Source organism: Chinchilla lanigera, unplaced genomic scaffold (assembly GCF_000276665.1).
Source record: "Chinchilla lanigera isolate Chin_1 unplaced genomic scaffold, ChiLan1.0 scaffold00020, whole genome shotgun sequence".
Classification (NCBI taxonomy): domain Eukaryota; kingdom Metazoa; phylum Chordata; class Mammalia; order Rodentia; family Chinchillidae; genus Chinchilla; species Chinchilla lanigera.
Genome location: NW_004955421.1, coordinates 23703718 through 23729698, shown reverse-complemented (window position 1 = coordinate 23729698; position 25981 = coordinate 23703718). Strand labels below are relative to the sequence as shown.

The 25981-nt window shown below is 47.3% G+C and overlaps 1 protein-coding gene across 7 annotated transcripts in view; it reads left to right on the top strand.

The window, feature by feature from the left end:
* Nucleotides 1-25981, top strand: part of Sfmbt2 (Scm-like with four mbt domains 2) — a 222134-nt gene that overhangs the window by 184083 nt on the left and 12070 nt on the right. For all 7 annotated transcript variants that reach the window (XM_013513769.1, XM_013513768.1, XM_005383870.2 and 4 more), the window contains exons 16-20: nucleotides 7697-7806; nucleotides 17991-18166; nucleotides 21342-21508; nucleotides 21847-22110; nucleotides 23004-23132. In XM_013513769.1, the coding sequence (XP_013369223.1) occupies nucleotides 7697-7806; nucleotides 17991-18166; nucleotides 21342-21508; nucleotides 21847-22110; nucleotides 23004-23132 (846 nt within the window). The remainder of the gene's footprint in view (nucleotides 1-7696; nucleotides 7807-17990; nucleotides 18167-21341; nucleotides 21509-21846; nucleotides 22111-23003; nucleotides 23133-25981) is intronic.

The following is a 25981-nucleotide window of genomic DNA, read 5'->3' as shown; positions in this document are numbered from 1 at the left end:
CTCTGGGCCCTGTACTTAACCCTGCACTGCTTCACTGGCAAGTGAAATGGGTTTGAGCAGAGGCGCTGAAGACATCCTGGGGTTCCACAAGGCCAGAGCCCCGTTTGTTCTCTGAGCCTCACTGGCCCAGCCCTCGGTCAGAGGCCTGATTGCGGATAGTAACGTGACATAACCTCCTTCCCCTTAATCCCAAGAGGTAAAGTGACCACTACTCCTGGTCACTTGCAGTTTTGCAGCTTTCAAGTGGGACCCGGAAGTTTGGAATCTGGCTTGCAACATTGTTGGTGGCTTTTATTTCTGTCACGTGGTTCACTCACTCAGCTATTTCCTTCAATCTCTTTAATTTAATGAAAGTGTTTAATTCACACATTTGGGAAGTGTGGTGAGCGTTTTTAAATTTCTCTTTCTCTGCCTTACTTTCTTTCTTTTCTTTCTGTCTTAGCATTTTTTTCCTGGCAGCCTCTTTTTAACTTTTACTTAAAAGCTAGAAAAGCCTTCATCTGGAAACCCAGTCAGCTGTCCAAAGCATCCCTCACTGGTTAGCCCTGACGTTGTACTGCGCTTCTTCAAAGCAGCTCTGTGCTTACCAGTCAGGTGGAGACAAGTTGGTGGAGAAGCAGTAGGAATCCCAGTCTCATAATCAGGAATTTCTTCAAGTAACCTCGGACAGAGGAAAGAATCTTGCCTAGCTGAGACCTTATTAAGTCAGTCAGTCAGCAAAACCAAAGACATGCAGACATGCCTCTTGAAAGTGTTCTGTTGTGTTTTTGGTGCTCTGTCCTAAGTTTCTGCCGTGCATTAGTTCACCATTAAGAATGTGATGCCAAGCCTGAGAGCGCGCATCACCTACAGTACAGAGTATGAGGTGCAGGAGTCGGCGGGATGAAAGATAATGTCTGGGAAAGTTGGCAGAAGAAAGTCCCCCTGCCCCAATTCTTATTTTTGCTGTCAAAGTTCGGTATTATTTTCCTATAAAGAAGACAAGGTACATTTGTTGAATTTTCTCATCATACCACAGGGTATGATTTTATCACACTAAATATCGTGATCAAATGCCATCTCTTGGACCTCCTGCCTTTGCTGAGAGGGTAGGATATCACATCATTTCTTGGTATTAAATCAATTCTTGGAGTGAAACACTCATTAATGTTTAGTGAGCAGAATAGTTTCATCTAATTTCGGGGACCATAATGAATTTTATCAAAAAACTTCCAAAAGTAATATATAGGGTATTTGCTACTGCTGGCGGTAACTCTGAGCTACTATAAATGCAGAGCGTGGAGTCCTTGATGTTCTAGTTAGGGTATACAGCAAGGAAATGAAGCAATAAGTACATAATGTTGTGTTAACAGTAAAAGTTTATCAAGTACATAGTGTGTTAATAGTAAAAGTTTATCAGTGAGAGGGTTGGGAATGGTGGCAGAAAGGTGCTGGTGTATGGATGACGGTCAAGAGGGGGACCTCTTGAGCAGGAGCTTTGTAGTAGTGAGTTAAAGGAGAGGAAAGTTAGGCTGGAATGATGTCCTGAGTGTAATGCTCAGCTTCCGTTCACTATGGCAGTATCTGAGCTCATGGACTTGTAAAGACAAAGGTTTAGTTTCGCTCATGGCTTTAGAGGTTCCGGTGTTTGATGGCTGGGCCAGTTGCTTTTGGGCCTGTGGCGAGACATCACACGGCAGGGAGCACACGCAGTGCAAAGGTCTTCATTTCACAGCCAGGAACTAAAAAATAAAAGGAGGAAGGGCTGGGGTCCCACCACCCCCTCGAGGCCATATCCCCAGGGGACTGACAGCCTCCCACTGAGCTCCACCCCTTAAAGGTTCCGCTGCCTCCCAGGAGCGCCACAGGCTGGAGGCTGAGCCTTTTACACGTGCATCTTCAGGGGATGTTCCAAATCCAAAGAAAAGCCTTTCAGGAGCAGCCAGGCTGGTGTGGCAGGAGGAGGGTGGGCGGGAATTGGGCCTGTGGGCCTGGTTCCTCAGGCTGCAGGGGCCAAGCTAAGGACTTCCCTTTTGCACTGAAGGAGAAACACCTCTGAAGAGTTTTGAGCAGAGGAGCAGTGGGTGGGTGGGGCGTGGGATCTAGAGAGTTGTCCTGGTCGTTGTCTGGACAAGGGAGTACAGGAGGGTGAGGGGAGCAGGTGGCGTCACCAGTGATTTTTTCAGGGCTACCCAGTACCGGGAAGATGTGGATGAAGAAGTTGCATTGGACTGGGTGCCAGAAAGGACCTCGGGGGAAAAAGGATCCAGCAAGTATTGACAGTCCTTAAGGATTTTACTATTAAAGACATCAGGGAAAGGAGGCAGGTGACAACGGAAGAACTGGAGGAGGAGAGTTACTGTTACTCGTTTATATGCTAAGGCAATGCTACGCAGACAGGAAGGAAGTCCTGAGGGAGGAGGGAAAGTGTCTCATCTGCTCGCACTGCTGTAGCAAAGCCCCGCCTACCTGGAGCCTCAGCAGGGATTTGGGGAGGACAGTAGTTGATTCTATGGTGGAAAACCGCATGAGAGAAAGTGATGCTCTGAAAAGAGGTTCAGGAGAGATGGCGATGATGGCCTAGAGGTTCGGAAGGATGATAGGGTCAGGAGTGGGAGTCAGCCGGAGGGAAAGCAGGAAGCAGGCTGGAGTCAGCTGGGTAGAGCGGCTGTCCCAGGAGTGTTCGGAGGCTGCAGGACTAGGTGCGATTTTCCTGCTGGTTTCTCATGGAGGTGAGAAATCGAGTACAGTAGCCACTTTTGGGGCATGGCCTCTGACTGACTAGGGTGTAGGGGGAAAGGGGTGGCCTGCGTGTTAGAGAAGCAAAGCGCAGTGAGACCAGTGCCACCAAGGACGCCTTCTCTCAGGGGCGGCGGGCTGCCCAGTGTCAGTCACACTGGGAATCCAAATGGAAGTAGCGGTCAGAGCTGGCCAGGGTGACTGCGTTCTAGCCTTGGGAAAATGTCACAAAAGTGACTGTAGCTGCTGTGAGAGAGCAAGGAGCATTAGCCATGCTGCCAGCAGACCTCTGGGGAGTGCCTTCCAGCCTCCCTGTCCTTGGATGGCACACAGCAGTGGCCAGTTTGGGAAGAGACAAAATGAAACACCTCCTTCTAAGGGATTTTCCCCCTCAAAGCCCAGCCTGTGCTGTTCTTGGGCTTCTTAGAAGATGTGCATGCAAAGAAAGATTGCGCTTCTGTCTTTGAAGTGCATCTTCCTTTACGACATTCCTAGTTTGGCTGGCATTCCCGTGCCTGGGACTTTACGAGGGCCACAAGTGCAGACTGATGAAATGTGCCTTTGGTGTGCGAGGTAAGCGTGATGTGACTCAGAAAAAGGGAGGCGCTGTCTCACAAATTCCTCCGAAACGCCCACTCTGCATTTGCAGCGGAGTCCGTTCTAAATGAACAATCTCCACTTACATTTGGTTACAAAAATCAGACTCTGTGGTTCGCTGGAGCTCTCTCTGTGACAGCGGCACCGAGTGTGGGCCCTGGGATCGGGTCTCATCTCACCCTCTTGCCCTTTTCCGTGTAAGACTCCCTCGAAAGAGGGACGCTGGCAGTGGAGAAATCACCGATGAAACAAGACAGAGTCCTGTGTTACTTTGAAAACTTTTCATAAAATTAGCTCTATTCCCTTGATTTTGAAGTTGAGAAGAAGAAATATTTTAGGTACCTGAGGATCTTTGATGTCCCATGATTTCTGCAAAAAGCTCCTTAGTGTCCGTCGCCTCTGTGGCTCTCGGGTGGCTTGGAGAGCAGAGTGGCCGCGCCTGGGAGGCTCCTTTTGGTCTCCACCCTTCCTCTGACCCTCCAAGAGGAAGCATTTTCTCCCTCGTGTGTCCCTGCCTCTAAAACCACCTCACGAGGCCTCTCCCCACGGGCGCTGGGTTGCACAGCTTACAACTTGGAGGTCCTTAGTCTGTGTGCTTCCCATCAGCGAGCCTCTCCCTGCAGCTGTGGGAGCCACATCTGTATTCTGAGGTGTTTCCCTTGCTGTGTTTTTGTGTTTGTTTTCTCTGTGACCTGAGGTGTTTTTCTACCTTTGACAGGCAGAGAAATTACCTTCCAGCAGGTGGTTACCGGCCCTTGCCACGCTGCCGTAGCTCTAGGCGTGTAGTCTGGTTGAGGTTGGAGATAGCAGCGTTTTGGTGTTGTGTGAGACGTGTTCGTGAGAGGAGCATGAGAATCACAGAACAACAAAATTTCAGCAAGTGAACAGAAAAAAAATCCCGTTCCAATCTGCATAGATTTTTGGTTTTTGGTTTTTTCCCCAGTACTGGGTATTGTTGGATTGCACCCAGGGATTTGTGTTGAGCTATATTCCCAGCTGCCTGCCTGCCTGCCTTCCTGCCCTCCCCTGTCCTTCTGTCTCTTTCTCCCTCCTTCCCTTCTTTCCTTCCTCCTCTCTTTCCTCCCTCCCTCCGTTCCTTCCATTCTTTTGACAGGATCTCACTGAGATGCCAAGTTGCCCAGGCTCGGCTCAAACTTTCCATCCTCCTGCCTCAGCCTCCCAGAATGTTGGGATTCCAGGCATGCATCACTGTACCCAGGCCCTTCCTTCAGCTTCTGAGTGGTCACATCATCATATGTGAAAGCAAGGGAGGGTGGAAGGAGTGAGCTGAGCACTGTTAGCTATGTCTCTCCTTTCTCTGCTGAGTTAACTATGGCAGCACCCAAGCTCTCTTCTCCTGTTTGTGGCCCTCCTCCTTCACCTGCAGGCCCTAGTCTTCTTTCCACCGTCTGAACATGCCTTTGTGTCTGGTTGAGCCCAGTCAGGAGAGCCACAGGCCTGTGGAGCTGGCTGGAGGAGGTGCTGTGGGTGACTCAGGTGCGGAGCATGGAGTGCTGGCTGGGTTTGAGCATGAGGCTGTCAGAGCCCTCTCCAGAAGCACTGTTTTTAAGAGGGCAGTCATTTTTATTAGTGTGTGCTTTGGAATACACAGTAGTTCTATTCATTGTGGGGCATCAGTACATGTATGTAGCATTTCTAGATCACTTCCAATCCCTCCCCCCTCTCCTCCCCCTTCGCCAGCAGTTCCGCCTTATGCGCGTTTTAGGTTTCTCATATAGGGGAAGCCATAAGGTACTTAACTTTCTGTGTCTGGCCTATTTCACTTAACATGAGGGTTTCAAGTTTCATCCATTTCCTTGCAAATGACAGGATTTCATTTTTCATTTTAGTGTGGAGTTTGGACATTGGAGCTGGATTCAGGTAGTTGAGAATTTGAAGTAAAAGTGAAGAATTTAACAGGATAGACCACCTTTTTTTGAGAAGTTTGGTTCTGAAAAGGAGACGGGAACTGGGAAGGGAAGGAGCTGCAGAGATGCAGGACTGGGACATAAATACAGGCCCCTGGAGACAGGGGCTGCAGGGACAGGAACAAGTGTAACCGACGTGACCCTGAGGGCTGTGAGGGCTGCAGTGACAGCCAGAGGACAGCTATGGTGCACGTCCTGACTCTGCCAAGATGTACTTTCCTTATGACGAGGAGACTCAGTCTTACCCAGGGACCCATGGCTTCTAAAGGTGGGTCCCCTAGGTCTGTCTGCCTGGAAAGGTTGTGCTTCTGCTCTAACACAGCTGCATGGGAACGTTTTTATAGAAGTATGTTCTCAACACGCTTCAGGAACCCAGAGAAATCCAGTGATGTGGGCTGTATAACGTGAATTTCCTCCTAGAACTGCTCGCACCCACGTACACCACGCCAGCTTATTGAGAATATTGTTCATTGATTCACACCTGAAGTCTTGGTGGTTATTGAGGGCCAGGCTCCATGGTACTATCTGGTCAAGAACTATCGAGTTAGGTTCTGATGTTTTGAAAGGTGCAATAATTGCTCTTAACTGTGAACATAAGAGCAGCTGTCTACTTGGCTCTCCCCACGGGGTAACTATAATATTCTAAAGCGTCCTGCGCGTGGAAACCGTGTGGCTCGTGATTCCAGCATTGTATAGGAAGCTCCTTGAATTTGGAGGCAAATGATGTGACATCAGGAAAAGCCATGGGAAGAATAACCAATATCAGATGCTTTTTATAATTTAATTTCTACCTGTTCCCAGACTGAATTGAACTCTGGAAAGAATGCTTTTTTTCACAGTCACAAAATACATTTCACTATGCAGCAAATAACACGCAGCTCTGAGGTTTTCTCAGCTAATCACAAGGGAGAGAATCCACTGCAATTTTATTGTCTGTTGATAAACATTTTTTGCCTTATGGCAGCCAGTTCTAATTAGATTTATTTTTAAACCCAGGTTCTTAAATTATACTAACAGAAAACAGTAAAACGAGATGATTATTCTAATACAGAAAACATAAACGCACCGAAACTGCCTGTCCTGCCTTGCTGGCTTCACACCTGCGCTGAAGCACGCCCTGGGTGGGGAGTGACTGGGTCCTGGGAGCTTGGCAAAGTGCTGCTCAGGCAAGAGTCAGGTGCCGTGTTGGCTGAGTGGTGTAAATACTTGAGATCAGGTCTGTTGAGTAATAGGAAAAGCAAATCAAGTCTGGAGTAAACCAGGGTACAGACCAGTTACATTCCTAAATGTACTTCCAGCTTTTTCCTTCCAATTTGTTTTTGTGCTCACTACAAAGAAATAGTTGATACGGTGACACTAAGACCAGTTTTCCACCTTGCTGATGTATTATTCTCACCTTTTTTTTTTGGTGGTACTGGGGATTGAACCAGGGCCTTTTCACTGAGCTGCATCCCCAGCCTCCGCAGGTGGTCCTAGTGTGGGACTCAGTACCTGGAGTTTCTGCTTTGCTCCTTTGTGGTTATTTAGCTCTCGGTTCAGGTGGCAGCTACCAGGAGCTTGGCAGAGGTCAGACATGAGAAAAACAAACCCTGGTTGCTTGTTGAAGGTGAGTAGTCCAGGGTTCGGGTTCCTTGTTCTTCTCTTAAAGAAGCGCACTGAAGATTAGGCCAGAACGTCTTATCTCCCCAGAGTTTGCCACTGGGACTGAGAATGGAGATGCCTGGCCTTCCTGGGAGCCCCCCGGTGGCAGTGACCACCTGCTTATTTTCTTGGCCTTGGGACTTAGGAAGGAGAGGATGATTTGAGGAAGTAAGATACTGGATGGTGTTAGATGGTCCGAGCTACCTTTTAAAGCACGTCTCTGAGAGGACTGTCCTGCCCGTGAGTCCAGCTGGCATTAGATGCATTCAAATAATTATAGTTTCTGAAGTTCCTCCAGAAGTGTTGGCCCAAACCGATTGTCTCCGTTTCATTGGTTCCTTATGAAATGTATCTTTAAAAACAGAATGAAAGGGCTGGGGATTTAGCTCAGTGGCACAGCGCCTGCCTGGCAAGTGTGAAGTCGTGAGTTCAATTCCTGGTACCGGGAAAACAAACAAAAAAAAAGTGAAATTCTTAGTAGCCTATCCTGCCCAAAAGTAATCCAGGTGAAGAATAATAAACTGCTCTCCGGAGGGAATGGTGCATTTTCCCTGTGACCAAAAGAGCCGTTGAGTGTCTACCACCCCCTCTAGAGAGCACTTCCCACTTTGCTGGTGAGAAGTGTGGGTTTCACACCCTCTTTAGCCCCGAGTCAGCCTCCAGAGTCTTCTATCAGACTTAATCACAGCTCTTCGCTTAATGAGGGTGTACAGCGAACAACTCCTAAGTGTCAGTGTGCGGTTTTCAGAGCATTTTTGTTGGAGCAGGAGTGAATGCAGTTGTAGCTCATCGTGGTTATTTTTCCCCAACAGGTTCTTAGTATGATCATCAATGCAGCCTATAAGCCTGGGAGGGTACTAAGAGAGTTACAACTGGTGGAAGATCCGTACTGGAATTTTCAGGAGGAGACACTGAAGGCAAAGTAAGTGTTTTGAATCTCAGAAAGTAAGAGTTCTTCTAATACTTTACCGTTCCTTTTGACACTTGACCTTCCTGGTTTTGTATGCCTAGAGAAGTGAGAACAAATAGAAGAGCCCTGTTCCGCACTTCTCTGTGGTGGTTTTGCTATGCAGAGTTGCCCAGAGCCTTCGAATCCCTACCATAAAGTAAATATTTGCTTAGCAAACACTTTTATGGTACACGTTCAGATTATAACCTTAACTGTGTTTCTGTGCCCATAGATGATTTATTTGCTGATGAAAACACAGTAAGGAAAGTTTATCTCTTGTTGTCATGACAAGTATGTGTCATGATAGCTCTTAATAGTTGACCATGTAAGCTGGGCATGGTGGGCTATACCTGTGGCCTCAGCTCTTTGGGAAGCTGAGGCAGAAGGATCACAAGTCTACGTCTCATCTGGGCAACTTGGTGAGCTTGTGTCTCAGAGAACAAACAAAAAATAATAAAGGGGGCAGGGGCTCTAGCTCAGTACAAAAGCCCCTGGGTTCACTCCCTGGTACCACCAAAAAAAAAAAGGTAATGTAAAAAGAGTAATTTGTGCCAAATATGAAAGTTTTCTACTCTGGGATTTAAGAGTTTTCAAAGATGAAAGGAAACTATATATCTGCTTGGTTTGAGTTTTAAATAAAATGACTTGGGGCTCTGGCTTGACATATCATCCAGTACCTTCCTTCTTTTATTTGGAAATAAGCTCATTGGAAAAGTGAAAATTCTTTTGCTTCATTTTAAGTGTTTTGACCTCTGCAAATGAGGGCAGGAACTGTAATCAGTGTGCTTGAACTTGACTGTTGAGGAGGTAATGACCCATTTCTCAAGATAGCGTCGTGTTAAATCATTGCTTCTTCTGAGATGGCTTTCAACATTCATTTATGGTTTACCAATAGAGAAAACATTGGTGTTTGACAGCTTTTATAACAGTGTCCTAATTAATCTTTTATATATAATATTTAGGATGTGGTGTTTTGTTGTTGTTGTTTCAGACAGGACCTCACTGTGTAATTCAGGCTGCCCTTGAACTTACTATGTAGCCCAGACTGCCGTGAACTCAAGGCAGTCCTGCCTCAGCCTCCCAAGTGCTGGGATTATTGGCATGCACCATCATGCCTGGCTAAAATGGTGCTTTTGAAAGTGTGAACTACTTTTTCATGGCTAGAGTGTATCTGAACTCATCTGTAAAGAATGTACCAATCTTGTTGATACTGAAAATCAGGGGAATTCTTAGTGATTTGTCTGATCAGTGGCCTGTTTCAGTGTGGTTAATTCTGACTGTGCCAAGTGGAGACAGTGAGGTATCAGGCTGCTACTAGACAGCATCAGTAACGCACTCAGTATTCCTGATGTCTTTTTATAACACCTCTGTTATTTTAGATTCTGTAAAAATCATTTAAGGTCTAATGATAGGCTGCCAAGTCTCAGAGACTAAGAGGGATATATGTATAAATAAGGAGAGGATTTATTTGTATAAAGTTGCGTGGCAGTGAAAGGTATTACTACATAGCATCATTCTCTTCCTTCCCAAGAAATACTTAAATGAGCCTCCTCTCTAGTGCAGAAAAAAAGCAAAACACATGTTTTACTGCCTAATATTCCATAGATGTCTAACTTAGTTAAGGGAGAGATCGTCACCCACAGTGGAGCGTTTTCTTCTAAGGTCATGTCAGCCTCGGTGGCAGGAATCTTGAGTAAGTGTTAATGCGGATAAATCCTCCTTCTTTTAAAAGTTTTTGGTTCAGTTCAATGGAACCCAGATACAGCTAATAGATATGGAAATAGTGAAGAGACTGGAATCTTCAATCCCATTAAAAGCTCTCCTGCTTCTAAATCAGCCAGTAACTTGCTCCAGATACCAGAATGACAGTGAGAGTTCATTTTATGAGTGTTTGCACTTATTTTCGTGTTACCAGGTCGATCAGAGTTTTATTAAATCCAGCCTGATACAATCAAAACAGACACGATGAAATCCATCCCGGCTAAATTGTAAAGGCAACGTATTACCTGTTATTACTAAAGATGACAGGACGTTCCCCAGCAAAGTCTTACACAGCAACTTATAATGAGGAGACGTCTATCTGAGCAGGGCTTCAGCCGTGCTAGATCAGAGGCAGCGTCTCCAGGCAGCTGCTAATGATGACAGGTTTACAGTCAGCAGGAGCCTTCCCGGGGCAGCCCTGTGTGTTGAGTCACCTCTTTCCCTCTGGTGGAAAATGACAACTTTTTAGATTATGACAACTGTGCTATTTTCTTGGGTGCAAATGGGAGGAGACAGAGCTGGCTTCTTCCCATTTACTGAAAGGTAGAAATGTTTTCTGTCACGAGTAAAGTAGCAGAGCAGAGGAGAGACCTGCGTTTAAGGGATAAAGTGGTCATGGCTATTGTGGGGGCCGAGTTGGGTCCTCAGGAAAGGAAGGCCTTGTGATCTTCCCCGGGGCTGCGTGGTTGGTGTAGTCCAGTGTTTACTGGCTGGTGTTCTCCAAGGAACGAAGATCCTTTTACTTGACAGGTTGAAAGTGCCTTTGGAAAGGCTTTGACCTGTAAATACAACAAAACTAACACAGTCATGTACATTGTCTTCATGATTTGTTCTCTCTAGCCCACTAATCATACCTTTTATGCTACTGGGGAAATGAATGCAATATTTGAACAACAGGTAAGTTGTCTCTCTTGTCATCAGTCCTCAACGTACATCAAAAAGCAAAAATGTCCTAGCTGTAGTGTGAAGAAAAAGTAGATTCTAATACAGTTTATTTCAGCTGTTCTGGAAGAGAAGACTTTCTTCTTTCTGATGACTTTAGGTATTTTAAATTGACCTACAATTTTAAAAATTTCCGGAGAAGGAATCTACGTTGTCCCTCCAACTCTACACATCTAGAGACATTTAAATATGTATGTTAAGTGTCTTATAAAATCTTCATGGGGCAAAAAAATGTTAACTCAAATTTGAACAGCTTTTGTGCTAACTGTAAAAGCCAGGTGAAGGCCTAACAGATTTCAGGCCTTTATTTCAGGTATTCAGAATATTTAAAGAGGAAATATGCTGATATAATTTCAGTTAGACTTCATTATCACTTAGAGGCAGGAAGATAAATCAGATCTATATACTTCTAGGTAAGACAGGCTCAGCTCTCTGGAAATGTTTTGGTTTCTTTGTAATAAGCAGGCTAATTTTGTATGTGCTTTTGTTTATTCCACCCACTTTTTAAAAATTTTTTTAAAAATTTTGAGGCAGGGTCTTGTTAAGTCTGTCAGTTGCTCAGGCTGGGCTTGAACTTGCGATCTTCCTGTTTTAGCCTCCAAGAGTGATGGGACCACAGGTGTGTGCCACCACGCCCAGGTCGCTGCTTCTGCACTTCTTTTTTGGTTTGTTTTGTTTCACTTTTGTCCTTCAGTCAAGCCTATCTTTTATGAACAGTAAGATGTAGTGTTTGGCTATTGGAGATCGATGTTAATGCTTGTTTACCTTGCTCAGATGAGTGAGATGCGCTGTCCTGAAAATGGGCACGGCAGACTTGAGCAAGCAGATGAGGAAGCCTGACTGAGCTGCGGGCCCCACTTCTCCACGTCCTTAAATTCATCCTGTTATGGTGCCGAGTCCCTGGTGCAAAGGCGGAGCAGTTTAGGACGTTTTGAAGAAGAAGCACCTCTCCTAAAATAAAGGCAGAGCAGTTCAGGATGTTTTGAAGAAGTAGCTAAAATAATAAAATAAAATAAACTTGGTAGCCCCTTTGTGCATAGTTCCTCTTGAAATATAGGAAGTAAAAGGAAAGAGGGAAATTTCAGAGCAATTAAGTGTCACGAGAGTGAAAGGCGGTGTGAGCCGTTACACCACCCCCAGTGTAGATGGAGGCGGTGAGGCCGATGAAGTAAAAGCTTGGTTTTGAGGAAAAATCTCAACTGGTCTTACTGTGAAGAATGTTTTCCTTACAGCAAGCAGAGCTTCCCTGTTTCCTTGGTTTGTCTTTTACTTCTTCAGGCAGTCTTTGGCAAGGTGAACTCAGTTTAAGAATGGGAAACTGGACCTGCACGCCTTTACCCCCATCACCACCTGATGAGATTTTACTAAGAGGTCCTGAGAGGTGTCATTTGGAAGGTGAATAATAGACCTTAGGCCCCATTGATGACATTCTGTTTGGACTGTGCTGTTAGTTACGAATCATTACATTGTTTTGTGCCTCAAAATCCATTCGGTTTTTTTCCTCCAGTCTTAACCTACTGAAGAAAGGACCAGTCTTCCTAGCACCCCTTTCTCTCTCTTTCTCGTTCTTTCTACTCTAGCAATTAGCCCTGGCACAGGGCAGTAAATCCTTTCATGTTAGGAAGAAAAACCTGGAAGGCCATGCATGCTGCCTTACTGAAGTCAGAGAGGGGAAGAGTTTCCCACAGAACCTCTTAGGTTTTATGCCCAGGATCCTGAGAATTAAACTGACGGAAGACACATTCGCAGGCGACCCAGGGGAGCTGACCTATGTGTAGGAATGCTCAGTGATGAGCACTCAAAAAGGCCATTAGAACTTGAGGGTCCTGTAGCTACCTTAGTAGGATGAGACAGAGTGGGGAAAAGACTTCAACAGAAAGACGGGATTTCTCTGAGAAAGGAAAGTTGGATTGTAGGAGGACAAACAGGAGATAAGAAAGCTCATGATAAGGTCTGTTTATGCGGGTTTGAGTGGGCTTTTCATCTTTGCCAACATGAAAAGTTCCTTTGGAGAGGGGATTTAGGATGGGTCTGCTTGACTGTCTCTGCTGGGAGTAGAAGCTGCCCCAGAGCAGATTTATGGCAGTCCTCATGAAGCTGGCTGCTTTGTCCCTTTCATGTGTCTCCGTCATTCTTTGATATTTATTTATTTATTTATTTATTTATTTTCTGACTCAACAACGTGGTCCAAACCCCTCTCCTTTCCTGGCCCCAGTCCTGGAATTAGCCATTTCTCCAAGGAGCTTTGGTTTTCCTTGTGGTCTTGTGATTTGGGGGACAGGGAGGGGGGCTGTGATTATGCTATTTAGAACCTAAGGTCTGACAGGAGCTCTGCCTACTGGTAGTATGGTGTAACTGCTCCCAGGCTCTCGGTGGATGGAGCTGGGGGGTTTGTGTGCGTGTGTCTGTCTGTGTCCACGTAAATGCATTGTGCATCTATGCAGGCCTGTAGAAAGACCACATTGTGTTTATCTCTGTGTCTATTGGGTCAGGAGCCTGAAAGACCTCCTCTCTTTCAGACTTGCTGCAGATAATCACAGGATACAGCATACAGTTGCACTCGTGTCTGCAATTTGTGTGTAGTAGCGTCATAAGGAAAGTAAACACAGGTGGTCTGGAAGAACCTTCCTCCTGCGCTGTGTCTTACTCGGGGCCACATGGCAGCACGTACTCCTTCCAAAGATGCGGGAACACAGAGTTCTTAGGGCCGGCCGCTCACATGCCCTCTGGTGAGATGCCAGATGCCAGAGCTCCAGCAGGAAAGCGGGGGCCCCACTGCACCACATGCTTTCCACGGTGTAATCCCCACGCTCCCTAGTCGCTGGAAATCGGAGTTCCCGGACGCCAGGCCTGGTGCGCCTTGCCAGCTGGCTTCTCTAAAGACGGCAGCTCCGGCCTGCTTTGTCAAGCTCTTTCTGCCCAGTCACCACTGGACTGGGTCCAGGCCCAGTGCGGCAGGCCTGCTCCGCCCTGCCCTTTCCTTTGCCATGTTTGTGCCTCTGCCGTGGCAGCTCAGGGAAATGCATTGATCGGGCACCTGCCCCACCCCAGCGTCCCCACCCTCTCGCGCCATCCCATGTACAGAAGACTGCCTCACTCGTCCCAGCCCGAGGACAGGATGGGCCTTGCAGCCAACCCCTGGGGAAAGAAGGGGCAGCGGCAGGACTGGCAGGAGGGCCGGGACCACTCCGGGATTAGGAAGGCCTGTGGTGGTGGTTGTGAGCTGTGCCCTCAAGCCCAGCCTTTTTACCCACCCCCCACCCCACACACCCCACCTCCTGCCACGTACATACACCCCAGTTGCTGGATGGGACCCAGCCTGGGAAAGGCCAGGGCAAGGCGGCTTGGGCAGCTAAGGCCGACCCTCCTGGGGCTGCAGCTGGAAGCTGTCTGCCAGCAGCTGTGACAGTGGTCTCACCACCCAGCCCGGCACCCTCCTGGGTCCGGCCTTCTACCACCACTGTGGCTTCTGGATGGAATCATACAGGGAGGACAGGAAAGAAGAAAGCCACCCATATTTTAAAGCTCTGCTATAAATCTCATGTTCATATGTTTAAATGGGATTTTCCTCGTTATGAAAAGTTTCACTAAATCATTTGCTTCTACTGAGTCACCCCGAACGAGGAAGGAAAAGGGCCATCCACTTCCCACTTCCCACAGAATGTGGTCCCCTTGCTCCGCAGGGCCCCTGATGTGTCACAGTCACACATGCTTTGTAATTCGAAGATTTGGAGAGCAGACACGTTGTCTTTGCGTTTCCTCCCACAGTTTGACATCTAACCTGACTTTCACGACCCTCCTGCTTTTGTAATGTCTTGTTATTTTTTAAGGGACTTTAAGAATCTTAATGTTGGGCTCTTTTAAAACAGCGCCTTAAAACCGTAAAATGTACAGTGGATGAAACTGCAAGAAAAAACGGGCGCAGGCAGTATTTTAATTCTGCATTTTCCACCACATGAGGGATAGGCGGGTTCCTGGAGCTGCACTGATTTTGCTGTGAAATGCACCAGAAGACGCAAAACCCTTTCTCCCCAGAAGTACACCCTAGAGGTCCTCCTCTGGGACGTGGCGAGAGGAGAGTTTTTGCATAGGGTCCATAGAGGTTCTAGGAAAATCAACAGTTGTGCAAGGATAGAGGACTTAAAGCATGATCTTATCTACAAAGCATTGCTTTTTAGTTCTAACTACACAGAAAGACAAGCTGAGCACGTGTGAGAGACAAAGGAAAGGGAGGGCAGAGGTTCGGGATGTGAGTGAGCTTTGAGTAAATATAAAGTACTCTTTTCAAGTTAAAGTTTAGTTATTTTGGGTCTTCAAAAATGATTTATTAGGTAAAACATATTTTTCCAGTCTCTGCAGAGACATTTTTTTTTAAAAAAGGTTACAATACACTCAGTAATAGTTTTTCTTTTTTTTTTTTTTTGTTTTTTGTTTTTCTCCGGTACCGGGAACCGAACTCACGACCTTGCGCTTGCCAGGCAGGCGCTTTTGCCGCTGAGCTAAATCCCCAGCTCTGTTTTTCTTATTTATTTCTATCAGTACCCTATTGTTTGTGAACCAGGATGCTTTACCTACGAATTACAAAAGTAGAGTCTCTCTGTTTATACTGATACTGGCACGAATTTAACTGCCTGACATTCCTGTTACATACTGTTGTGAACTGAAGGGATTATTGTGAGAAACGGCAGGTTAGAGGAAGATATGGGGTCTTGCCTCACCAGTTGGCATGTCAGCTTACCTGGGAAGTTCATTCTTCTTGATTGTAGTTGGTTTTCCAAAAATTTACGTAGGTGTGTCTTCCGGAGTTGCCGGTACCTGCTGTTTTTCTGTGAAATGAAGCATTCAGGATTTCAACTTAAAAATAAGGACACACACATTGAAGGCAGAGTTTCATAGGCAGCTATTTTAATGCACCCACCTGGCATTGGCTTCTACATTTAGTGATCATGAACTAAACAAAAACCTGTGATCTAGTTCCAACTGGAAAGTTTGTCATTATTTTGCACCCACCCGTGATAGATTTAAAACGGTATTGAAATTTATTTCCAAATGTTCATTGTTTTCACCAGTTTTCTTTGTTTATATCGTATTACCATAAATACTTGGATAAAAGCTTCACAGCCTCTTTAAAACAAGAACCATCCATTCTGCTTTCTGTAAATCTAGTTGTTAGTTCTATGGTGATGACTTCATTCCATGTTTTTTCTTAGAAGCATCCTCCCTCTAAATTCTCTGTCATCCTGGGGAGTGCAGTTAATTTTTATTTTCTCTAAATAGTTACACTTCCTTTTGGCAGTACTGAGAGTTGAACCCAGGGCCTTCATCTTTATTTTTTATTTTGAGATGGGATATCACTAAGTTGCTAACTTGTCCAGGCTGGGTTTAGATTTACTATCCGCCTGCCTCAGCCTCCCAGAGTGCTGGGATTTCAAATGTGTGCCCCAACACTGGGCCTTAGTAGTTACACTTCAGCAGTTGGATAGCACATTCCTCTGTTGAAACCAGGTCACAGGGAAAACTGCAAGAGATTGGTGTTTAAATATCGCGGCAGTAAAGCAGCCATGGCTGGCAGCAGTGTTAGCTGTAATTTAAGATTTCTGTGCCATCAAATCCGTTCACTGTGGGTAAGTGTAGGAAGTTTGGATTGTCAGGTCTCCTGTTGTTGGTACCTCAAAAAGTTTTGCGGATAACTTGGTACCCTTAGTCTAAATTGTTCTTCTGAGGAGAAGAGAAAGACACTGACGGATGACCACAGAGGATCGTTACAGAATGTGAACAGAAAAGGGAAGTGCGCAGTGCGCAGCACCTTGATGAAGAAGAAAGCTTTGCTGGTGAAGAGCTGTCTAAGATCCTGTTCTTGTCCGTCCCTTGCCCTCTTGAGATGAGAGTCATGTTTGTCAGCCCAGGCTTCCGTAAGAGAATATGGCAGACTGAGCAGCTTCACCAGCAGCCATTCGTTTTCTTGCAAGTCTGGAGGGTGCAAGTGCAAGCTCACGGCTACGAGGGCTGTGTCTCCTGAGGCCTCCCTCCGTACCGTGTGGGTGACTGTCACCTCAGTGTCCTCCCATGGGCACTGTCTGCGCTCACAGTTCTCATACCTCTGCTTCCTCTTGTCAGGACATCAGTCCTGCTGTACCAGGGCCTGCTCTGTGGACAGTGTTTAATCTTCATTTCCTTACAGACCCCCTTTCCAAATACGGTTGTGTAGGGATTGGGGCTTGAACCTATGAGTTGGGGGAACACAGCTCATTCCATAACAAAAATGAAGGCCTCTTAGGTGCAGTCCCTTGGTTAAAATAACTACCTTGTTTTTTTGTTTGCTGTTTTGTTTTAAACTGGAGAGATGCATTTCATTATCCCTCATTTATAAATAAAGACCGTCACTTTCTGAAGACCTCAATGGAATAAGAAATAAAGATCCATACAAAGGACTGTTGATTCCCGTGCCTGTTCTCTGAACTGCCCTGTGACCTTGTCCACTGACTGGCACTCTGTCGAGACCTGAGTCCCTGAGGAGCTGCTGAAGGTGTGCACGTTCAGAGTCATATGCGCAGCTTTGGAAGGAGGAAACCAGAAGCGAGGCAGGAGGGTTGGGAGAGCACGTGCCTTCCGCAGGAGCAGCTTCCGTTCACAGAGCACCTGGCACTGTCCCATCCTGGAGAGGACGGGCTGTGCCACTTCACATGGCTCCCTGATACTCCTGGCTCACAGAAGCTTTTTCTGTAACTCTTGCTAGTTCTTTGGAGGCCCATTATGGTTCCGTGGGCACCGGAGCCTCTGGCTGCCTGCTGCTATCTATGCTGCCCGGAGCCCTTATGTGGACTGCTTGTCTTGTGTGGCTGTGCTACAGTTTCTGATTTTTATTTTTCTCCTGGAAAATCCATTGCGTTTTTTTCTCCTTTTCAATGTGATCTTGCTTACCTATCACCGTTCTGCACTGATGACATTTATGAATAATGGAAACTGTGCCCATTTCAGCAATAGCATATGTAGTCTTGACAGAGATGTCATTTCAGTGTTCTGAATCTGCATGATTTGTCAAAGTAGAATCATGATCCCACATGCACCTCTGTTTTTCAGAAGTGAAATACAGAGGCCAGAAAATACCCAGTAGATTTCATTAGCCTCATTTTGAGAACCATGCCTACTGGGTATGTACCACGTACTACTCATACCTGGCATGGGATGACAGACCGCACAGAGAGAACATGCTAAAGGAGAGTCTGTACTGCAGTGGATCACCACTGTTAATCATGTATTCTCTGCATGCGAGTTTGCATTTCTTAAAAATATTTTTGCGAGATTATAAAGAACACTGTAACAGGTAAGTGAAAAGCACACACGGTATGCTTTGTTGTTGGCAATGGAACGGCTCCTTTTGGAATATTCTGTACGGAATAAGTCTAAGCAATAATTTGATCTCGCCGTGGCTTTTTCCCTTTCTTACTTTGTAGGTACAGAGGCAAAACGTACAGAGCTGTGGTCAAGATCGTGCGAACCTCGGACCAGGTAGCAAACTTCTGCCGACGTGTGTGTGCCAAGCTGGAGTGCTGTCCAAATTTGTTCAGTCCTGTGCTGGTTTCTGAAAACTGCCCAGAGAACTGCTCCATCCACACCAAAACCAAATACAGTAAGTACGAGCGATGGGAAAACACAGCCACAGCAGGCCCGGCTGGCCGTGGGGTGCCATTTGGCTTCTGTTTTGTTTTTAACCTTTGGAGTAGTTTTTCATATGAATTGCACTGTAAAGAGCTTTTCCATTCCTTAAGATTCCTGTGTATTTGTAGGGCGTAAGGAAAGGAGAGGATGACTCCAGATAGAGGGTTATCCATGGCAGGCTCTGGAAAGGGAGAGATGAGGGTGTCACGGTGATGTAGTCGCTGAGAACTTGAACTGTCTTTTCCCTGAGGAGTCATAATGGTTCTTTAGCTGCTTTTCCCATCCAGGTACTAACCAGGCCCGACCCTGCTTAGCTTCCGAGATCAGACGAGATCGGGAGCGTTCAGGGTGGTGTGGCCATAGACTTCAGCTGCTTATCTTGCCACATGCCTTTCCTCTGCGTAGATGCAGCCCTCAGAACTCGCTCAGAACATGGGAGGATTCATTCAGAGGCACCCGTCCCCCCACTCTTTGTCACCAGATGCCTTGGTTTGTCCGCTGCGAGGCATGACCCCGCCTGACCCCATTCTGTCAACTATGAGGATATGCCGCTTCTGCCCCATCACACGTAAACACCTCTGTTCTCTGTACTTCTCTGTCCTCCGCACTTCTCCTTCTGGGTAGCCACCCCACATGCTCTACCTCCCCTATCCCAAGCTCTGAAAACTCTCTGAGTCACAGCTTCTGATCTTCCTGCATCTTCCTCAGCTGTTGTACCCCGGGGCAATGACCTGGAAGTTGGTCCTTCCACCCCACATTCCAGCCACATGGTCAGTGCTCTGTGAGCCTCCTGGCGTTTGTCAGCTTGAGTGTTGGAAAGGAATGCAGGTGTGCTTAGGCCAGTGTTCAGAATGTGACTTTCCTTCTCTTTGTCTGTTTTTCTCTGTACAGACACACACACACCCAAGCCCACCTTCTGCTTCCATTCTCGCTAAAGGTCAGCTGCCCTCTCTGCTAGTTGGTTCCCATTTCAGCTGGCACACGTGGCATGGTCTCAGGTGAGAACCATGGGTATGTTTATGTCGCCTGCTCCCCGGAGAACTCCTTTCCACATCACCTTCGGCCAGGGCAGGAATTCTGTGGGCACCAGCTGCTCCTGCACAGAAAACAACTGGCCTGACGGCTAAACTTCATCTTAGAAATTGGCTTCCTTGTACGTCTGGGACAAAGGCAATGAGAGAGAAGGAGCAGGCCATTGTTATTTTACAGGCGAGCGAAATGAGCTTAGAGATCATTCTGGGTCTGGGTTTATGAAACTTAAAAATCTCAAGTTCCTATCAGTTACCTTAGAGCAGATGTTGCTACAGATTGCACCTGAGCGCCAGTGCGAGGATGACAGAACCCTGTTTGGGTGGATTCTGGAAAAGTCACGGCAGGGGCCACCCATCTCATGTAAGGCTTGAACTTAAGCCTTGTTGGTGCCAAGCTTTGTTTGCATTCAGTGAGCCCATTTCTGATCTGGCCGCCGGTTTCTGAAACCCAGACCGGGTCACCTTTGCCGTGCCTGCGGGGGCCTTTGAGCATGAGCCAAAGCTTAGTAACTTGTACTATAGCGGAAGCAATAGTGAAGCAGCGTTCTTCCCGCAGCAATGTGCTCTGTTTATCCAAGAGCGCTGTCCTGGTACAGCTGGATCTGGGAAGCTGTTCCAGGCTCTCCCACCGCCCTGAGTCCTGGTGAGAGAGAGCAAGGGTGCTTTCTGTGAGCCCCGGGACTGCTTCTGGGCCCTTTCCGGACAGCCTTGGTGAACATGCTCCTTGTGGACCCAGTGCCAGTGAGAGGAGTAGGGAATAGAGAAGTCTAGGCTGAAGGAAGTCTGTGTCAGGCACTTCTGGCGGTCCCACCTTGCCAATGAGGAAATCGAGGTCCGGGAATGGCAGGAGCCTTATCTGTGAGACGAAGCCAGTGGTTTGGCTGGGGTGGGATGTGTGAGGTGGCCTTTCCCTGCACCGTAACCAAGGAGCTGCACATTTTGATAGGTCGTTGTTTTATCTCGGTTTTGGCTTTTGGTTTTGCTTTGGCTCACTTCATCCATGGGTAAGGATTCCTCAGCTGCATTTGCTTCCTTTATGGGCTGGTGGCATCCCAGTGGGACAGTTGAGATTTCAGGTAGTAAATGAACCTTCATGATTGTGGTCATAATTAAAACCTGGGGCCCTGTTAGTGTCAAATGAGTTGATTGTACATTTAACTTAATCATCCTTAAAAATTGGTAATAATTTTCCAACTAGTGCTTTAAATGTTGGTAAATACGTAGATCCCTGCTGTGGCATTCAGAAGTAGTAAGTTTCCCCTGAGTAAGAAGACAGTAGTGTTCACCGGGGCTATTACAGGAAGAAGGCTGTTTGAATGTGAATTTGGCTGTTCTACTTAGGATATTAGTTTGTGTTAGTCAGATCAAGAGGTGGGAGAATCGACTCTGACCCAGTGGATGTATCCAAAGTGCTCGTTGACTGACAGTGCAAGTTCACATTGGGGAGCAGTGTTAGCACGCTCCCCAATTTGGGGTCAGGAAATGGAGAAAATGAACTTCCAGAAGGACTATAGGCACCTTGGACACCCTTCACCTGTCTGTCTGGTTGGGCTGCCACAACAGAATGCCCTAGGAGCCAGGTGACTTAAGCGACAGATATTTGTGGCCCATAGCTCTGTGGGCTGCAGGCTAAGGTGTCAGCAGATCTGGTTTCTGGGATGTTCCCTGCTCACAGACTCCTGCCTCCTGCTGTGTCTTCGCGTGGGAGATTCACTGCGTGTGCACATCCTGGAGTCTCTTCCCATAGGGACAGAGTCCTGTTGGGTTAGGGTTCCACCCTCACAATCTCACTGAACATTAATTACCCCCTCCAAGGCCTTTCTCCTGATACACTAATAGTAGGGTTAGGTCTTCAGCATGTGGGTACTGGAGGGACCCGAGGTCCCTAACACCTTCTAACCTTGAAGCATGGGAGAAATGTTTACTCTGTGAAGCTGTTTTCTCAGACCAAGTTCCCGAGGTACAGGCAAGATGTCAAAGGTACACTGTCCAAAACGAAACAACCACTCTCTCCTCCCTTTTATCCCTCCTCTGTCCTCCCCTCCTGTCCTCTGTCTTTGTCCACATATATGTGTGTATCGCCTAAACATTTTTAAATCATCTTCCTCCCGATAGCTTATTATTATGGAAAGAGAAAGAAGATCATTAAGCCCCCAATCGGGGAAAGCAACGTTGAAAGCGGCCATCCTAAACCATCCAGAAGGAGGAAACGACGGAAATCCATCTTTGTGCAGAAGAAGCGGAGGTCTTCCGCCGTGGACTTCGCAGCGGGCTCTGGGGAGGTAGGGTCTGCTCCGCAGCAGTTTCCAGCATTTGGTTTTGACTTCAGCCCTTGCAGCCAGGAGGCTGCGGCACTGGTGAAGTCTGCTTGCAGAATGGTTCGAAATATGACCTAAGAAGCCCTTTTCTCCTAAGGGGATCACGCGATCAGCTGCTTTGACTCAGGAAGGGTGGCGTTAGGACTGTGGTGGGGACCCTCAGCCGAGGTCAGAGGGTGTCTGGGACAAGCCTGGGTGGGAACGGAGCTGGGATCAGAGCCCACTGTGTGGCTGGGGGTGCAGGCCAGGCCGCTTGTTGCGTCACAGGTGTCCTTTTCCATCCAAGTCTCTCTTCCTCCCAGGAAAGTGAGGAGGAGGATGCAGATGCCCTGGATGACGACACTGCTAGTGAGGAGACGGGCTCCGAGCTCCGAGATGACCAGATAGATGCCTCCTCGGCAGAGGTGCCCTCGGCGCGGCCCCGGAGGGCCGTTACCCTGCGGAGTGGCTCGGAGCCCCCCCGCCGGCCGCCCGTGGAAAGGGCACGAAGGGGCCGTCCGGTGCCTGCCGCTCCCTCTGCCGAGGAGGGGGACAAGGGCCCACCTGCCAAGCCGGAGGGCTCAGAGGTGAGCTTCAGGTGGGGCGTGTGCCAGTCTTCTTTATGAAAATCGTGAAGCCAGGTGTGGTGGGGCACACTAGGAATCCCCACACTCTGGGAGGTTGAGGCAGGAAGATCACAAGTTCAAGCCCAGCCTAGACAACTAAGTGATTGAGTAAGACCTTGTTATTAAAAAAAAAGAAAAGTCTGAGGACGTAGCTTGATGCAAAGTCTCTGAGGCAGTCCCCAGCGCCACAGGAGAAAAACCAAGGAGAAGAACAATAGTTTGGGGCACAATTTTGGGGAAACCTCTTGAAAGTATCTGCGAGGGTAGCAGCTGCTCCAGCAAATCCTAAGTGTGAGACGAATGGCCCTGACCTCACCTCTTGGTGACAGTGTCTTTACGGGGTGGCTTGATCGCACCAAGCCTCCCTGCACGCCAGGCTTCCAGAATGTCGTCTCCAGTCTCCAATTTCTGCCCTTGCATTTTGCCCTCTCTGTGTCCTTGTGGGGCATCTCTGTGATGTCCTCAAATAGCAAATCACTGTGCCACGCGTCTGCTAAACCCGCAGGTGGCAGATAATCCCCTGAAAAGGTGACCGGCACCATCGTCACAAAACCCAGACACCGATCCAGTTGGAGTCCCTCAGTAGGCCCAGACTTTTCCGAACTAGGAATTCAAGATCGGCCATGGCTGAGCCCTGTGTTCACCGCTAAGGCGCATGCATCACTGTGGCTTGGGAGAAGACTTACTGAGACAGTTGCTGCAAGACATCCCAGAGACTGAGTTACTGGGATTTGTTCGGGCGAGGGAGGTGGTGGCTCTGGTCTAACACGGTGACTGGGGCCTGGAGGGCATAGGAAAGGACCCAGTGACCACACAGGGTGCAGTGACTGTCCCCTGCTCACCGTCCCCTGCAGGACACGAAACAGGAGGACGAGGAGAGGCTCGTCCTGGAGAGCAACCCATTGGAGTGGACAGTCACCGACGTGGTGCGGTTCATTAAGTTGACAGACTGCGCCCCCTTGGCCAAGATCTTCCAGGAGCAGGTACAAGCCTTACGGTGTGGTGTGGTGCCCGGTTTGTGTTAGGAGGCTCCAGATTTTATAGGAACCCCCTGCCTTTTCTTAGCTTCTGCATCACTGCCCGGTGGAAGTTAAAATCCCCCTGCAGGTGACACCTGCGTGAGCCTCCTGGGTACGGCTGAGCAGGTGTGGGAGACCTAATGGGGTCTCCGCAGGACCCCATTAGAACTTTGTTCCCATTTCCCACCGGCCTCACTGATGTCATGGCGGTGACGTTCCTCTCATAGTACCCCGAGCACTGCCCGGCAAGGGGTGGGCCTCCAGGCTGCGCACTCAGTCTGCACTGACCCACAGTGGGGGGCTCACTCTTTACTGTCAGGCAGGGAAAACAAAGTGCAAGCTCTAGCAGGACTTAGTGGTATAAACCTGTAATGTCGGTGCTTTGAGAGGCTGGGGCAAAGGATCACATGTTCTAGCCCAGCATGGGCAACTTAGAGATTTGCCAAGACCCCATCTCAAAAATGCAGAATAAAGCAGGGCCAGGGATGTAGTCCCGTGTGAAGGCCCTGGGCTCAATACCCACTGGACGAAAAAAGAAAGAGAAGAAGATAGGCAAGAAAGAGGATCTCAGGGCTCTGCTTGGCCTTCTCAGATGCTGCCTTGTTGAGGGACTCAGGTGCCTAGTTGCGGCCTGGCCGAGCTGCTTGCTAGGTCTTGTATTTGGCACACACAGGGCTGGACTGGGTTTTCCCATGGTGTTCATCTGTCAGTAGAGCTGCTGGTGTCTGCAGGCTTTTCGTGTTGCTAAGCTGCCCCTTTGCTAGGCTATGAAATGCAGGCTCGAGCGGGCCCTCCTGTCTGTGCCTTTGGAAAACCGGGTCACCAGGTTCTGCTCTAAGCCTTGATTATGTGGTTCACACAACCACCACAAAAACAAACAGATCGCTCTGCGCCATGTCATTCACTCAGCTCCCATGGCCCCAGCTGGCCTGCCCTTTTTGCTCCACCTTTCAGAGTCCTCCGTTTGGTTTATAGATAATGTCAAGTGGTTTTAGTTACGCTTGGCAGCTGAAGTAGGAGAAAACGTGTCGGCTACACCTGAATTGAGTGGCTACTCTCTGTTCGCTGTGTTCATTTAATGCTGATTAAATTATTGTTTTCTTACTGTCTTCTTTCATCATGAGATAGTGAAAACCTGTGGTCTTGTGACAAGTATAAAAATAATTGATGTACCTTATACCTAAGGAAGTTTATAACCCAGCAGGGAAAGTACCTATAGTTCGCTAAAGCGTAAGACATGGCATGATGTGCTCTGAGAAGGTTTTCATGTATATTTTCCCATAAATGAATAAGAAAAGAAATTGCCATTCCACATACATACTACCACATACCATTCTCCCCTGGGCTTGTCTGAAAAGTTCAGGTTTAAGCCTGTGTGTGGGTCTTTCTCTACTGTGTGTGCACCATTTGTTGAAATTTCTCACAGTGTCCCACAGTGTAAAAAAACTCTTTTAAGCTCTCATGTTAAAAAATACTGTTTGCCATACAATAAATTAAAGATATGTTTATTAAGTCTGTTTTTAAAGTTAAACCAAAACTATAGAGAGAGAATTTTTCAAGGCTTAAACAATAAGAAAAAAGAAGGTCTCTGGTTTCCCATGCACCCAGGGAAGTTCTCAGCTTCTTTCCCAAGTCGGTGCAGTGCTAAATTGTACAAAGTGAATTAATGCAGTCCCCAAGGAGAGTGCTGTCGTTCCTTCGGAGTTCTCACGTCCTGTCTCTAGGGAAATCCATGAGTGACATGATCATCCGATCCACCCTGAAACCTTCTGTAGACACCCAGTAAGATCATGCCGTAGGAGGGAATGGGGCCAGGCAGGCGGTCTGCTCCCTGCTTCCTGACATTTGCTGCACTTCGTCAGTGGGCAGCACCGAGAGATGAGTGGGGAGAAGCCCTTTTTTGACCTAAAGTCCTGGGCAATGACCTTGTCCCTTCATTGTAACGCACAAACAGGAAAGAGAATTATAAGTCGTGTTAGAGCTGCTGTGATACGGGGCTTGTTGATAAGGCACTTTGCAGGCTTGAAAATAAAAAGAAAGCAATAGGTTGAGATCCCTTGGAAAACATTACCTAACGGCATTTTCCCTGACTGCTATTTATGGATAAGTAGGGCTGCCAGACAAAAATCAGCATTGTATTCCAATACATGACAAGTGATGATTACACAGCTTAAATATGCTAACGTGTATCTGTTCATTCGAATATACAGATGAGCACCTGTTAGATGCCTTACAGTGTCCAAAACGGGGTTATGGAATGTAGTTCTGTATATTACTGCTTTTGTTTTATTTTTTTTTAGGTTCAAAGGCAGTTTTAGGTGAGAAATATTTTTTAGTGGAGCCAGCACAAAGAGCCCAGATTTTCTCACTTCTAGTTTGCAAGTTAGGTTTGGAGCTTGAATCCATTCATATAATGAAAGATTACCACACTACCTTGTACAAATTCCCAGTAAAAGAAAGTGAAACAGAGCTAGTTTGAAGAAACCTGTACAAAGCCTTATTTTATTGTACTCCAAACCCAACTTCTAACAGTGCCTCAGAATATTTCAAAGAAATGGGATGTTACGGCATGTCCCCAGCTGTCAAATGAAGCCATGAGTAGGGACCTCTCTCATCTGTATTATCAGTTAAAAGCTTGGTCCATCATTCAAACTTTTTTCTCTTACGCGAGAAAAAAATAGGCATTAATTGATCAAGGGTCTTAATCCCATCTAATTTTACATTTCACATTAGGCAGTTTCACCTGTTGTACTAAAGAGCTGTTGCCCGCTGGGCTGTCTGCAGCGCGTGAGCGCTCAAGTCCTTTCCTGTTC